The sequence below is a fragment of the Vespa velutina genome, chromosome 13, assembly GCF_912470025.1.
Source record: "Vespa velutina chromosome 13, iVesVel2.1, whole genome shotgun sequence".
Taxonomy (NCBI): Eukaryota; Metazoa; Arthropoda; class Insecta; order Hymenoptera; family Vespidae; genus Vespa; species Vespa velutina.
The window spans coordinates 1355751-1370000 of record NC_062200.1 but is presented as its reverse complement, the minus strand read 5'-3'; the positions used below and the strand labels follow the sequence as shown (position 1 = coordinate 1370000).

At 31.3% G+C, this 14250-nt stretch overlaps 5 protein-coding genes across 14 annotated transcripts in view; 2 read left to right on the top strand and 3 right to left on the bottom strand.

Annotated features, from left to right (window-relative positions):
* Nucleotides 1-1552, bottom strand: part of LOC124953834 (long-chain-fatty-acid--CoA ligase 4) — a 17462-nt gene extending 15910 nt beyond the window's left edge. For 2 of the 3 annotated variants that reach the window (XM_047505812.1, XM_047505811.1), the window contains exon 1: nt 819-1552. The gene's annotated coding sequence lies outside the window, so the exon portion shown is untranslated. The remainder of the gene's footprint in view (nt 1-818) is intronic. The other variant, XM_047505809.1, reaches the window with a different exon arrangement.
* Nucleotides 1553-2125: 573 nt separating this feature from the next.
* On the bottom strand, nt 2126-8196 carry LOC124953830. Of its 4 annotated transcripts, none has more exons than XM_047505797.1 (4): nt 7569-7933; nt 7362-7497; nt 3437-7193; nt 2126-2636 (listed from the first exon to the last, which is right to left on the bottom strand). In XM_047505797.1, exons 3-4 carry the CDS (start codon nt 7176-7178, stop codon nt 2629-2631), a joined length of 3750 nt encoding a protein of 1249 aa, XP_047361753.1. In that variant the 5' UTR covers nt 7179-7193; nt 7362-7497; nt 7569-7933; the 3' UTR covers nt 2126-2628. The 4 variants fall into 4 exon arrangements, with proteins under 4 accessions (XP_047361753.1, XP_047361752.1, XP_047361751.1 ...); XM_047505796.1 differs by having other exon boundaries at nt 2131-2264; nt 7569-7934; XM_047505795.1 differs by lacking the exon at nt 2126-2636 and having other exon boundaries at nt 2959-7211; nt 7569-8196.
* Nucleotides 2541-10887, top strand: LOC124953839 (tRNA-uridine aminocarboxypropyltransferase 1). Of its 2 annotated transcripts, XM_047505827.1 has the most exons (6): nt 2541-2937; nt 8509-8708; nt 8791-8931; nt 9007-9190; nt 9264-9492; nt 9995-10887. In XM_047505827.1, the coding sequence occupies exons 1-6, from the start codon at nt 2760-2762 to the stop codon at nt 10149-10151; spliced, it is 1089 nt and encodes a 362-aa protein (XP_047361783.1). In that variant the 5' UTR covers nt 2541-2759; the 3' UTR covers nt 10152-10887. The 2 variants fall into 2 exon arrangements, with proteins under 2 accessions (XP_047361783.1, XP_047361784.1); XM_047505828.1 differs by lacking the exon at nt 9995-10887 and having other exon boundaries at nt 2547-2937; nt 9264-9969.
* LOC124953837 (protein nessun dorma) lies at nt 9749-13194 on the bottom strand. 2 transcript variants are annotated; one of them, XM_047505825.1, is made up of 5 exons: nt 12846-13194; nt 11592-12513; nt 11312-11516; nt 10955-11218; nt 9749-10828 (listed from the first exon to the last, which is right to left on the bottom strand). In XM_047505825.1, exons 2-5 carry the CDS (start codon nt 12497-12499, stop codon nt 10568-10570), a joined length of 1638 nt encoding a protein of 545 aa, XP_047361781.1. In that variant the 5' UTR covers nt 12500-12513; nt 12846-13194; the 3' UTR covers nt 9749-10567. The 2 variants fall into 2 exon arrangements, with proteins under 2 accessions (XP_047361781.1, XP_047361780.1); XM_047505824.1 differs by lacking the exon at nt 12846-13194 and adding an exon at nt 12580-12731.
* Nucleotides 11007-14194, top strand: LOC124953840 (ADP-ribosylation factor-like protein 2-binding protein). Of its 3 annotated transcripts, none has more exons than XM_047505830.1 (6): nt 11007-12685; nt 13248-13358; nt 13443-13549; nt 13645-13730; nt 13802-13898; nt 14015-14194. In XM_047505830.1, the coding sequence occupies exons 1-6, from the start codon at nt 12640-12642 to the stop codon at nt 14099-14101; spliced, it is 534 nt and encodes a 177-aa protein (XP_047361786.1). In that variant the 5' UTR covers nt 11007-12639; the 3' UTR covers nt 14102-14194. The 3 variants fall into 3 exon arrangements, with proteins under 3 accessions (XP_047361786.1, XP_047361787.1, XP_047361788.1); XM_047505831.1 differs by lacking the exon at nt 11007-12685 and adding an exon at nt 12772-12991; XM_047505832.1 differs by lacking the exon at nt 11007-12685 and adding an exon at nt 12787-13086 and having other exon boundaries at nt 14015-14193.
* The last annotated feature ends 56 nt before the right edge of the window (nt 14195-14250 follow it).

Below are 14250 nucleotides of genomic sequence, written 5' to 3'. Positions count from 1 at the left end.
GGAGGTAGTATGCACCGAATGGTACACGACTGAAGCCGGTAAAACATATGTATATACGAGCGTATATGTGTTATATATGTATGTATGCACGTATATGTTGTGTATGTATGTGTGTGTGTGTGTATGTGTGTACGCATGCACGCGCGCGCTATACAATGTATCTTCGTTGTTATATCTCGAAAAGTATTTTGATTCTTCGCCGATTACGAATGAAAATATATTGTTTTGCACTTTTCACTTTATACCATTTATCTTCCTTCTCTAAATATTTAACCTTTGATCATTGATACTACGTAAATTATAAAGCCTGATTGTGTCTAAGAGACGACATTGTTGTTATTGCCGTCAATGTCGTCATTGTTTCCGTCGTTCCGAAATGAAATCCGACACTTTTACAATGAATATAAATATATATATATATATATATATATATGTACACATGGAATTTCTCTGGATAAAGAAAGAGAAGACTCTAAGTTTATAAAACAGAAATAAACATGCTAAATCAGGAAGGCATGAATTCCTCCTCGAACTGTCCTACTACTATTACTTCTACTATGATTAACATCAGTGAACGATATATTCTCAACGATCGGATCTTCATTTATATATATATATATATATATATTTCACTTCCTCTCTTTTTTTGAAAGTTTCTTATTTCGTTATATAAGATTGACGAAGTTATTTTGAGAATCGTGTATCTTAGTTGGAGCGCCAAGTTGAAAAGAATTTAAATTAAATTTAATTTCGATGACAATAAATAATCATCGAGAAAAAATGACGTAATATTTGTTGTTGTTTTTGGTTTAACATACCTATGGATTTCTTTTACCTTCTTCCTTCCTTCCCCTTCTCCTTTCTTTCTTTCTCTCTCTCTCTCTCTCCCTCTTTAACTCTTTCTTTCTTTCTTTCGTCGTATTATTAAGTTTTCACTCGATACGTCTTTGTCACACGAAGAGCACTGGAGTGAGACCACGTGCTTCTCTTACCTATCACTGACACTAACACATTTACCTCTTACTAAATTAACCTCCTTTAATCTATCCTTCCGCGTTACTTCTCGATATGCTTACTTCTCGTCTCTTCAAAATATGAGAAGAAAATTCCGTAGACCGGTTTAACATTCGAAAGAGTTTTTCTCAATTTTCCATAATTTTCCTTTATATTTTTCGGCTTGAGCTGTTAGAAATTTCTTATATTTCCCTGTTGAGCCGATTAATTCTTCATTAAAACGACAATAGCAAGATTATTCGTTTGGACGAAACTCGTTGCGGAGAAACGTTCCGTAACGTGTTACGCGTTAGACGCTACTAATTCTATTGGAAAATACGAACCGACGTACATAGGATACGGACTAGACGCGGCCATCTTGCCGCTCGCGAGTCTTAAACTAACGGGATCGATGAGGTTGCGTTATCCCGACATCTACTGGAAATAACATGAAACTCGTAACGCGGGTACAAAATACGTCTTAAAGTTAATGCATTTTTTTCTTTTCTTTTTTTTTCTTTTTTTTTTTTTTTTTTTTTTTAATATAATCTATGTACATATTTGACGGAATAATGTATATAATTAACGGATACAACGAAAAATATCTATTTGCTGAAATCTTTAATTATTTTTATTATCGTTATTTTGAAAATCATTATCACGTTTTCAAAAGATAAAACGACATAATGCAAATACTTTTTTGCATTTTTATACCTGGTCACATAAATTATGATAAATTTATTGTTACGCCTTATGATAATATTCTCTAGTATTAAACTAAATTCAAATTATTTTTATTTTTTTTTTTTTTATCTATAGAAGATATCTTTTAAATCGCAGGATAAAGAATTAAATGCCCGCAAAAGACCAAACAACGGATATGAATTATATATATTAGAATTGTTAAATTTTATTTTATTCATCTTCTATAAATAAATTGAGATAATTTGTAAAATAGAAAATAGTGTAGAAAAAAAAAATAGGAAAAAAAAAAACATTCCTGTTTATGCAATAATACGATGTACTAGGAACCAAACTCGTTAAAGCATGCAGCTTGCAAACCAAAACAGTTCCCAACTATTCTTGATATGGATATAGATAGTTGAACTACTGTGGACCAATTGCAAGGCTCGTTTCAATGGATGAAGATGTGGCGTGATCCTTGGTGACGTCACTTCGCCGCCTGCGATCGATAATTCCTCGTTTCTTTCGCCGAGAGAGGAATCCTTGTCACCGAAATAATATCGATACTGACTCCGATGTAGCACTCACTTCACGGTTTACATATATATAAATATATACTTGCAAATTTATTTTATATTTTTTCTTTTTTTTTAAAAATAGAAAAAAAGTTTGTAATAATATAATTGTAAAGTAATTATATTCAAAATCGTACGATGTTACCGAGTGCACTTTCGTTGTTAGCTATGAGTCAGAGACTGAAACGCTTAAGTTTATTTTAGTATTCCGTTAAAGTAGTTCGTATCAAACATTCATTTTATCATCTAAGCTTCTTATGCGATTTTACCGACGGGCGTACTCGTTTAATATACTTCCATCAGATTCTACATTATTACAAAATGCGATCTATGCGTATTAACGCAAAACTTCCTATAATAACGAAATGCTCTCTCCTCATTCATCTAAAAAATAAGAAAATAATAAAAAAAAATAAAAGAAAGAAGAAATTCCAACAGAAAAACGAAAGATATCGGGGACGACGTATAACCGTGACTCTTGATGATGGAGGTTAGATTTTGCAGAAGATGCGGCACAAATGTCTAAACTTTATTAAAACCAACAACAATAACAATAGCAACAATAACAGCAGCAGCAACAGTAGTAACAACAACAACAACAACAACAACAACAACGACGACGACGACGACGACGACGACGACGACGACGATGACGAGAACGACAAAATCGTTCCTTTCTCAATCGGTTCGTAGAGAGAGTTGCGTATTGTTTTCTTTTTTCTTTTTATTTAAACATTCAAAAAAAAAAAAAAAAAAAAAAAAAGGAACACACACTGTCGCCGCCATACGTGTGAATCCACGACACCATAGTAATCGAATTTACACATTTGCATGGTAACCTTTATCACATGCCGAACGAATAATATCCTGGAAACCTACGACATTATTAAGACGAAAATACAAATGGATGATGGCACACCCAGGATAAAAACAAACACATCACCCACCATAAAATATCATCATACCATATACATACATATTCATATGCATTTGAGATCTTTCTCACGACGCTGCTACAATTGCTAAAAGCAGTGCAAGGAGGCAAGCGAGTAAAACCATGGAATATTCTGTTATAGTTATAGTAATGATGTTAGTTACATAAGGAACACGTATTTCGATCGGCCGTGCGAGATGATAATTCTCGTCATAATTTTTCAAATCAACATCCCATACATTCTTCTCACCTTCGCGAACCGCAATACGCCTGTCGTCATCTTGCGTTTCTATTGGCTCCAACATCTCGCATTTTTGTTCTTCATTCTTTTCTGTTCCTTCTTTCTGTCCTACGTCAGACTTAGAAATAACATCTTTCTTCTCTACGATAAATAATTTAAGTCTCTCCTCGTCTTTTTCATTAACCTTATCTTCGACTTCGACGGTCAAACAATTTTCACTCAATTTTGTTAATTGAACTCCAAATTCTTCAATTTCTTGTACATTCCCATTCAAACTAGCTGCGGCTATTTGTAGATCTTCCACGGCTTTGTTAAGATCGATCTCTATGTCCGATTGACGTCTAACATTATTTTCTTTAAGGTTAGGAACATCAAGCTTCTCTACGGATACGTCGGATTCAATGCTTTTTTTAACAAGATCTTCGCTATTCGAGGACGTTGACATCTCATCCAATGTCTTTTCATCTACATCGACCAAAAATGATGACGAATGAGTGCTAGTTTCACGCGTATTGTCGCTGTCGGTTTTAAGACGGCTCGATGAATCATCTCCAACGTCAATGCCATCGCGTAGATGGTCAGCCACGCTGCTAAAGGCCTCCGCAATCATCTTCACGTTCTCGTTTGCCAAACGAAGATAATAATCGAGCTTATCATCTTCAGTTTCTATAGTATTTTCTTCGTCTAGGTTTAAGTCAATGGATTCCTTAATTTCATTGGTTTCATTGGTTTTCTTTATTTCAGATTTTTCATTGAAATGTTCTTGAACCGTACCATCAAGAAGTTCATTGCGTAATTCTGTAATTAAAGGTTCAATCTCAACTTTACTTTCACGAACAGAGCTTTTAGTTTCAATTAGTACATCCTGTTCGTTGGTTTTTATTTCTGAATCATCGGATTCTTTGATTATATTTACCAAGTCTTGGCACAAACGACTGTACGCAGTGAAATCTGAATCCGTATTATCTTTACCAATTAAAGAATCATCACGAGTGGGTTTCCAAGAATCTGGAGTAATGTCAACAGACGAAGTCCGTCTGGTAGCACTGAGAAAAGTGGACGTTGGCGTTTCTTCGCGATTATTAGAATTTTTATTCGACCATTGCATCGTCGTTGACGGCGAGACATAAACTCGAAGCATTTTCCTACAGAGACCGGAATCATGATGATTTCCATTTATATCAAATGTATTCTTTGTATACTTTTCTCCGCGCCATCTTATACTACCTTGATCGGATAATTCGCCATCACTGACAACACGCCTAAAATGATTTATCTTATCTACGAATTTACGATTATTATCTACATTCTCGATATCATCGTTGATCTCACGAAGGCTTGGCTGTCTGTGCAAATGTATACGTTCTTGATTTATTAGCCCATAAAGATTAGCGGAAAGAGACCTAACAGCTCTTTTTTTCTTAGCAGGAAATTCATTAACAGATTCATTAATACCTTCTGTTTGATTATCTACGTTAATCTTTGCTGATGTTGTCGTGGCATCCTTTCTAAGTGTCCTAAAAGCTAAATCATCGGTAATAACGTCAGGTTCGCATTGTGGTATATACGGTGAACGAGGTGGATTAGACTTATTTGGCACTGTGTGCAGATAGTCACTCTCCGTAGCAGTGGTCACTGGTCCAAGTGGTATACCAAAAGGTGGTTGAGGTTCAATCACTTTAAGTGTATTATTGGCACGATGTATACTACGAAAGACGACGTCGTCTCTCGTTACATCCGGTTCGTCACGACGAGTTATACCAATAGGTGACTTAGTTTCAAACATATTGTCCCTACGTGAAAGCACAGGTGAAGCGATAAGATAACTAATGTTTGAAAACGATGATTGTCCAATAATATCCGACAAAGAAGTTGGTCGTTCAACAGGATGCATTCTTCTATAGGCCATATCATCTTTCAATCTATCAGGTGAATCCGGACGTGTAGGCTTTACTTGTTCATCTTCAGGTTGTCCATGTTTAAGACTAAATTCCTCCATGCTTCTTCTTTCAGCACGATCTAACAAATCCTCGTCTCCAAGTCGTAAACTATTATATATGGCTTCCAATTCAGAAATCGCTTCTTCAAGATTCTTCGACGATTGTTTCCTCTCTAAAGCTGCCTCATCCATTTTCGTTGTTTCGTTTTTTTTCTCTTCAGAATTCATTTCATTCCCATTGTTATTTCTAAAAGCATACGAACGTTCGCTAGACGATTGAGTATTACGCGCTGAGATTCTTCCATATATACCATTTGTTTCACAGTTCATTGATAATTGGATCTGTTTTACTCCCTCATCGTGTTCATTAACATTCGAGTTAAGTTGATTATTACGATTGTTCTTTCTTCTACACTTTGAAGCTTCATCCATTTGAAGAAATCGACGCGAATTATGTTCAATCTCGTTCGAACGGTTACACATCGACGTGTATTTATTATTTGTATATTCTCGTGGACGAATATTGATCTTATTCGATTCTAAAAGAAACATATTTTCTGAATCACGTTGTGTAATATTTTTACTACGTGTAATTTCTTCATTCGAACTATAAGCTCGTGTACCAATCCAATCGAGTTTCTTATCCATATTTATATTTGTATATTCATCGAAAAGCCTTTTCTTTTGACTTCTACCATTAAAAGGAAAAGAATGGCACGCATAGGTAGGAACACGACGAGGATCACGAGGTGGAGGATCTGGTGGATTAGATGATTTTGTCATCGATCTTCGTTCAATCGCGTGATCTTTCACTGACGCCAACGTGAAATCATTATTCGAATCTTGTTCTATCCAACGACCAGGAGGATTTTTTTCATAAAAATTATTTTGATTCATATCTGTTAAATGTCTGTGAGTAGAATATTCATTTTTATTACCGTACGACCAATTCTCAGAACAACCTGTACCTATATTGATATTTTCAGTGTTTAACATAATAGGCTTGTTTGTTGTACCAGTTTGATCATTAGATTGTATAGTTGATCGTCGTGAATGTATTATTTGACGTTGTATATCACTTAAATTCGCGATAACACGTTGTCCTTCGTCTAAACATTCCAAACTATCTTCTTTACAATTTATTTGATTAGCATCATCTATGTGCACTTCTTCTTTAAACAAACGTTTGATATAACGTTCCGTTCTAGCAGCTCGAGTACGTCTATTGTAAGAATTCGTTTTACATATGCTCTGCGAATGATCCTCTAATTGAGATTTAGCCAATGAATTATTGGAAATACGTGAATCCTCGTCAGAACTACTATTAGGACATAATCGATCTCTTTTAGCCTCTACGCGTGCCTTCATTTTATTTTTTCGTATTTTCCTACCCAAACCTTCTAACGAACCATCGCTACTACGCGAATGTACAGAATCTATATGAACGTTAAGAGATTCCATGGATTGTTCATTAGTATCAGTTATTAAATTATTAGATTCTGTTTGACAATTATTTTTCACCGGATGAAGTACAATACCATCTGATTGCTTATTGATTTTAGGAGATTTCTTGGGTTCTCTTTTACAATAAACAATTTCTTCTTCGTTAGAAGAACTGTCATCATCTCGCATGGAAGATATACGCTTAAATATTCCTCCAATAGACCACTTTTTTTCTTTTTTTTTATAAGATGTTGAGGTTACAGCATTGCACACTGGCAGACGACGAGTCGGTGGTAAAAGACCATCCATTCTAAGGATATCTTTTCCTCTTATTCTCCTTTTCTCCGTAAAGCAATTATTAGACTCCATTTTATATTATTACACCTATAACAAATCCGAGATCTAATCCCTTAATTTTAAGTAGACATATACATATACATATACATATACATATACATATACATATACATATACATATACATATACATATACATATACATATATATATATATATATATTATGTATAATATAAAATGAATTTATATTACTAACCTTTATACAGATATAAACTATAAACAGTTTCTTTGAAGTAAAAGATCGAGCGTTCTACACAGTTGTCAGAGAATAGTAAATAACCTTTGAAGGCCATGTACAATCATTGGTAGTTAGCAACGAATTGACACGTAAACTGAAAGTATAAAGAAATAACTGTAATGGACACTGTATAAAGAAGTATCAACGACAATGACACCAACTCACCTTTTACTTTACGAAACATTTTTATTTTACTTTTTTCTTTTCTTTTCTTTTCTTTTCTTTTCTTTTCCTTTCTTTTTTACATACACAACGTTTATAATTCTCGAATCATGAAAATTGACGAACGTTTTATTTTCATATTGCACTGTACATTTCGTAAATCAAAACTTTCCTAAATATAAATTTCGATGATGCAGATCTTAAAGAAGTTTTAACGACCTCGAAATTGTACTTCGTCATTCCTCTCGAAACGACGATTATTTCTTTAACACTTATTATTATTTGACACTAACAATAGTTATAATTATAAGTACGGAACAAAAGCTGCGTCCAACGAAGTTGTCTGATGCGACGACCATAAAAAGTACGCTAAAACCGACTCGATTCGCTAACTAAAAGAAAGGAGTGGGGGAGGATTCGTTATCAAGACCCCACCCATAGAAATTTTTTTTTCCTAACTTTCGCGCAGAATCACGCGTGGGTGATCATACGTCACGACTTTGCACGCGTCTTTCTAAGTAAGACGATATAAAAAGACGGAATTTCTTCTTCTTCTTTTTTTTTTTTTTCTTTTTTTTTTTTTTTTTCGTAAAAATATTTCTCAAAGCTCATATTTACATGGACGTTTGGGAGCAATATTAGATATTTTGACGCTCTCTAACGACAGAGTGTCAGAAAGCTGAACTAAGATGTATTATTATTGTATTGTACCTGGTTAATTAATATTAGCATTATTTTTGAAATAGAATCCGAATAAAAAGATTTCTGATAATTTTTATGATTCTAAGAGTGACAAAACGAATTATGCGAATGAAAGATTAATTCGATATCGTGTAAAAGTAATTTTATGTATAAACTGTGGATTTTCTCTACTTCTTTTTTTTTTTTTTTTTTTTTTTTTACAATAAAAATATGGCTGAAGCAAATATAATGGTTCTTAAAGGTGGTAAAGATCATAATTTGGAAGAAAAGCAAAGGATTATTGATAGAGCTCCTTTTCAAAACTTAAAGATCGATGATGCACAAATTTTAGATACTGTAGAGGGTAGAGAAATATGTGAACATTGTTATAGGTCGAGAAAATTTTTTTGTTATACATGCTTTACCCCTGTAATTGATCAAAAGTATTTTCCTCGCTTAAAGGTACCTTTGAGATATTTTTTATACGTTATATACGAAATATGCGATAAATAATATAGACTATAACATTTGATTATTTTTAAAGCTACCTGTAAAAATAGATATTATTAAACATCCTAGAGAAATAGAAGGGAAAAGTACTGCGGTTCATGCTGCTGTTTTAGCACCGGAAGATGTAAAAATATATATTTATCCTGATTTTCCTGAAATGGTAAAAAACGAAGAGGTATGAGAATATTAGCATTGTAATTCATTGTTGATCATTACATTTTTTACACATATAAATGACATTATCCCTCAGACTGTTCTCATTTTCCCTAGCAAAACTGCTGTAACTATCGATAATTTATTTATTAAAGAAGTCCAACAAGATGGCAAAACTTTTTTAGAAAGGATCAAAAATGAATATCCAATAAAAAGAGCAATATTTATCGATAGTACATGGCATCAAACAAAATCAATATATAAAGATCAAAGATTAAGAGGTCTGTATACATCTAATATGGTTCTAAAAACTTTTAACATAATTTTAAGCTAAAACAAAATATTGATTTACAGATTTACGATGTATCATATTAAAATCAAGAATATCGCAATTCTGGCGACACCAGAAAAAAAGTCCAAGATGGTATTTGGCAACGATAGAAGCAGTTCATCAATTTTTAATAGAATTGCATACATGTGCCTTTGATATAGTAGAATGTACATATAGAGAAGAGGATAAAGAGAAAGAAGATAATTTAACTATTGGAGAATTAAATTACAATGTATCAAATTGTAATCAAAAGTATGATGGCAGATATGACAATCTATTATACTTTTTTAAATATATGTATGAAAAGATTCATACTATATATGATCATGACAAATTATGGGCATATAAGAGGCCTCTAATATAAAACATACATATATACATATTTATATGTATATATAATAAATTATTCTTTTATAACAATCTGAATATTTATATGATTCTTTACTTTTGAAAATAAATTGAAAATTTTAATTAATTGTTCAATATTTGCGATATAATTTATTAAACCATCAATAGGTATCTTCAAGCGTTCGTTTCATAAGAGAATGATTCATGCTTAGTAACTGTGTTAACTACCGATTTTTGTTATTTACATTTATGGTCATTCACAATGATGATAAAATTAAAAATATCAAAAGATCTATTATTTTTCTCTTTGATTATAGCGACTCTTAGTGGCTATGTTGTAAACTAAATACTACCTTATCAATGGTTAAATTATATAAAAGTTGGACTTGGAATAATTTTCTTTCAGTGTGCGTCGATCGTTTAATGTCAAGAAGAAGAAGAAATTTGAAGGACCATGTGATTTACTACGTCAGTTTCCTTTCGTACTCCGAAGGGTAAACATCGAAATAAACTTTTTTCGTACCGCTACATTTAATAAACTTATAGATACAAACATTTTATAATTATTTAAATAATCCATAATACACTCGGAGTAGGATGAGATGATAATTAAATAATATCACATTCTGTAAAGCATCGTCGCAGACCTCTTGAAACATCTTTGAAAAGTAAGATTTCAATCTGATAACAAATTTAAAAAACCATTGGCATAAATTATTTGAATTTTTTAGATTTTTAATAATCTTCTTGTTATAAATTCTTCTTTTTACAAAATAAACATAATAATATGTACATTTGTACGTACGATATGAAAATATATCTGTTTGTTCAATTCGCATATGCCCATTACAATACAACAAAATATCCAATTACAAAAATATGATATATTATATAAATGTATGCACTATGATATGACATGTATAAACTACTTGGGAAGTATGTAATTATATTTCAAATAGCATTACAAGAATTTTCAACTTTAAGAAGTTATTGTGGTATTACAATCTTGTTTTGAAGTAAAAGATGTTGAACCTCTTGATTTGAAAATTATATCTGCTTTAATATTATCTTGGAAAGTGCATTCCTGCAATGAAATTTCGTTTACATTTTTTAATAATTCAATGCTACCACTTTTACTCTCGGTGTCATTTAAATATTTCTGTGTTTCCATACGAATAGCATATTCTTTGAAATATCCAAGAGTACATTTCTTTGCTATTAAAGAAGCACCATCGTGTAACTGAAAAAAAAAAAAAAAAAAAAAAAAAAAAAAAAAAATATATATATATATATATAATTTACATCAATTACAACAAATTTATTATATTATGTGAGCCATCTATATCTATCTAAACAATTATTTTACCTGGACACCCTCTATACAATTTTTGAAGCTGCATTCGTTCATAACAACTTCACCTGTTCCATAAATAACAATAGCAGTTCCTAATCCATCAAAAATTATCTTTTCCATTATTAATTTTGCACCTGGTAAGATTACTATGCCTAATTTAACTATGCTTTGATTCAAGGCAAATATCGTGCAACCAATCATTTTTACAGATCCTTTTCTAACAATGATACCAGCCTGAAGTTCACCAAGGTTTATGGATATGTCTTCTAATAGAACCTATAAGAGAGTAGTAGAATCTGTTAGAATACGTTTATACTTATAAAATAATTTATATATTTATTAGAATATATATTATATAATATCTCTAACTTCTTGTCCAGAAAAGTCTAGTAAAGATGGTGGGCTTTCTATGTCATTTGCAGAAAGTATTATATGTTCCGCCCTGCCAATTCCTTTGATAGTGCCACCTTCCTCTAGAGCACCGGAGCCTTTAATTTGATGTAGTCCCTCTCCAAGAAAAACAATTTCACCAACGTCAGCAACAAGCAAAGCTTCTTGCAGGCATCTATACATTCTATAACAAAACGTATATTATAACATTTCTAACATTATCTTCAGTTTGTATATACAATAATTTTCTTTTCCTTACTGTAGTAATAGACTTGGTGATATGATAGTTTCAATTTTATTTACAGCATTCTTTATTTCTGTTAAAGTACCACCGAGCCATACAAAATGAGCTTCCTTTTGCTTATCACTATTCCCATGCTTTCTTATTTGTTCTTGTACCATAATAGAGTTATGATTTCGTGAGAGAATATCTCTAATTGCAGGATTTTCAAGTACCTCCATTTCTGTTTTAATTTGTTGCAATCGAAAATGAAGTTTCATCAACTGACAAGCTTTACCATCATCCATTAAACAATTTTCAACTTCCTCTTCATCGGACATTGATTCTTCTAATCTTGAAATTTTTTGCTGGATTTCTCTTCCTTCCCTTATCAATGTTCTGATTACGTCGCAAGTCTCTTTATTGACGCATCCCCGTTTCATATCAAAGAATAATCTAATTCTGGATTCTAGATGCAAAGTCACCCAATCTGAATTTTCATCATCATCAAGGTCCCATGGCATCCATAAATAATTATAAAAAAATCTCACTTGATCTATACAACTGGCAGTGCCAACCATGTCTAAAGTCCTATTCTCTTGTTTTTGAGTTGGATATAATTCTATCAAAGGTACATCATATTTTTCAGGCAAATGAATGTCATCTTGTACAGCTGTGATTTTGACTAATGCAAAGAGATCATTGAAATCAACTTGCTCTGCCTCGACGACGACAATAGTAGGATAATGAATTTTTAAATCTTGACAAGTCATACGAGGAATTTTCCACAATGCTTGCCATCCAACTGGTTCTATTACAAGTTCAACATAATTTAACCATTCTGATTTAATTTGTGATGCCGATACTATTTTGTTTTGGCTAGATAGTATTTCACTGAATTCTACTAGTCTTTCTTGAAGACTTTTATCAAATGTATATATTTCCATAGTTTCTGTCTTCTCTGAAAAGCAATTTACAGATATTCATATAAATATCAAATATATATCATCGTGTAAATTGTACTCACATTATTTAAACACTTTCTCACAAGTAATCAGACGAAAATAATATTACTAAACACAGTGAAATGATAATTAGTATGAGAGGTGAAATAAAGCGAAGAAGAATTGCCGGTATGAGAAACGACTTTTTTATATAAAATTTTCCCGCCTTTTTTTCTAGAATATTATTGGAATAACCTTTCTACACTATGATTCTTCATTTTCATACGATTAATGTTTACATTGTTTGTAAATATTAATTATTTCATAAATTAATATTAAAGGTTCTTACCTGTTAAATTAATATATCAGAAATGGATGAGCAATTTTCAAAAGTTACATAGCAGCCATTTTGATTTGACAATCGTTCAGATGCAGTGTTGTTAATCGTTGCTATGAGAAAGTTTGTGACAGTATCAACACTGTTAACATTTAAAGGTTACGATTGAGTACATTTACATTCGGTATATAAAAAAAATATTTAAGTGTTTTATTCGTTAAAAATATATAAACTATGGCTGACGAAATAATTGGTTCGTCTTTATTATCGTTACATCTCATAAGCGTACGCACATCGTGCAATTAATATGAAAGAAGTAGTATTTCATCTCATAATTCGTTTTACGTAGGATCAATAAAAAAAATTCACTGGAGGATTTAATTATTTGATAATGTTTTTTATTTTGTTATTCAGCGGATAATTGTTTAGAAATAAATACAGGAAAGAATCTTGCCGAAATTCCAAAAGATGCAAATGATAGATTGTTCGATGAAATTATTGGCCACATAGAAGATCTTTTATTAGGTATATTTGATATTCGAAAAAAAAAAGAAAAAAAAAAAAAAGAAAGAAAAAGTTTATTATTCCTTATTTATTTTGCTTCTATAGAAGATGGCTTTCATGCCATTCAGGAAGAATTTTTAGAAAAATATTGGACCATTTTTGAACCAACTGAAGAGAATAAATTAATTTATACAGAAATATTTAATGAATATGTAAGTTTCAAGTTTCATTTTTAACTCTATTATCCAAATTTTTTGTGTCTTGAAGATTAAGTGTTTTGTTTTTTTTTTCTTTTTTGTTTTTTCAGAATAAAACTGTGGAAACTTATATTGTTAATTATTTGCAAAAAATTATTCCACATTTTAATATGAATGTTTTTCTTCATTATTTGAGGTAAATATAGTGCTAATCTTGTATAAAACATTTTTAAAAAGATATAAATTGAATATATCATTTTTGTTCAGTGAAAAACAAGCAGAATTAGATGGCGAAGTTTTCGAAGTATTATCTGCAGTTACAGACTTTCTAGCATTTAAAGAAATGCTTCTTGACTATCGAGCTGTAAGTTACTTAAAGTTTTAGTATCTTCGTTTTTAAATATATATATACATATATATATATATATATATATATATATATATATATATATATATATATATACATGTAAATATTTATAGATGAAAGAAGGAAAAGTTCAAGATCTTAGTTCAGGAATATCCATAACGTCTGTAAAAAATCCTATCACTGATTTTGATTTAAGATAAGAATAACTTTTTACAAATATTTACTTTTGTAAACAATTAATCAGCATTTATGAAATAAAAGTATTTATCAAAAATCATATTTATTATAATGCAAAAGTTTCCAGATATAGCAAGATAATTCGAATGAGTTTTACTCATCTGATTTTTCT

Coding starts and splice junctions, on each gene's coding strand:
- LOC124953839 (XM_047505827.1), top strand. CDS start 2,760: ATGCGGCACAAATGTCTAAACTTTATTAAAACCAACAACAATAACAAT. Junction 2,938..8,508: donor AATCGTTCCTTTCTCAATCG/GTTCGTAGAGAG, acceptor TGGTTCTTAAAG/GTGGTAAAGATCATAATTTG. Junction 8,709..8,790: donor AGTATTTTCCTCGCTTAAAG/GTACCTTTGAGA, acceptor TTATTTTTAAAG/CTACCTGTAAAAATAGATAT.
- LOC124953830 (XM_047505795.1), bottom strand. CDS start 7,178: ATGGAGTCTAATAATTGCTTTACGGAGAAAAGGAGAATAAGAGGAAAA.
- LOC124953837 (XM_047505825.1), bottom strand. CDS start 12,499: ATGGAAATATATACATTTGATAAAAGTCTTCAAGAAAGACTAGTAGAA. Junction 11,517..11,591: donor TCACCAAGTCTATTACTACA/GTAAGGAAAAGA, acceptor GTTTTGTTATAG/AATGTATAGATGCCTGCAAG. Junction 11,219..11,311: donor TAGACTTTTCTGGACAAGAA/GTTAGAGATATT, acceptor ACTCTCTTATAG/GTTCTATTAGAAGACATATC.
- LOC124953840 (XM_047505830.1), top strand. CDS start 12,640: ATGATAATTAGTATGAGAGGTGAAATAAAGCGAAGAAGAATTGCCG. Junction 13,550..13,644: donor CAGAAATATTTAATGAATAT/GTAAGTTTCAAG, acceptor TTGTTTTTTCAG/AATAAAACTGTGGAAACTTA. Junction 13,899..14,014: donor TGCTTCTTGACTATCGAGCT/GTAAGTTACTTA, acceptor AAATATTTATAG/ATGAAAGAAGGAAAAGTTCA.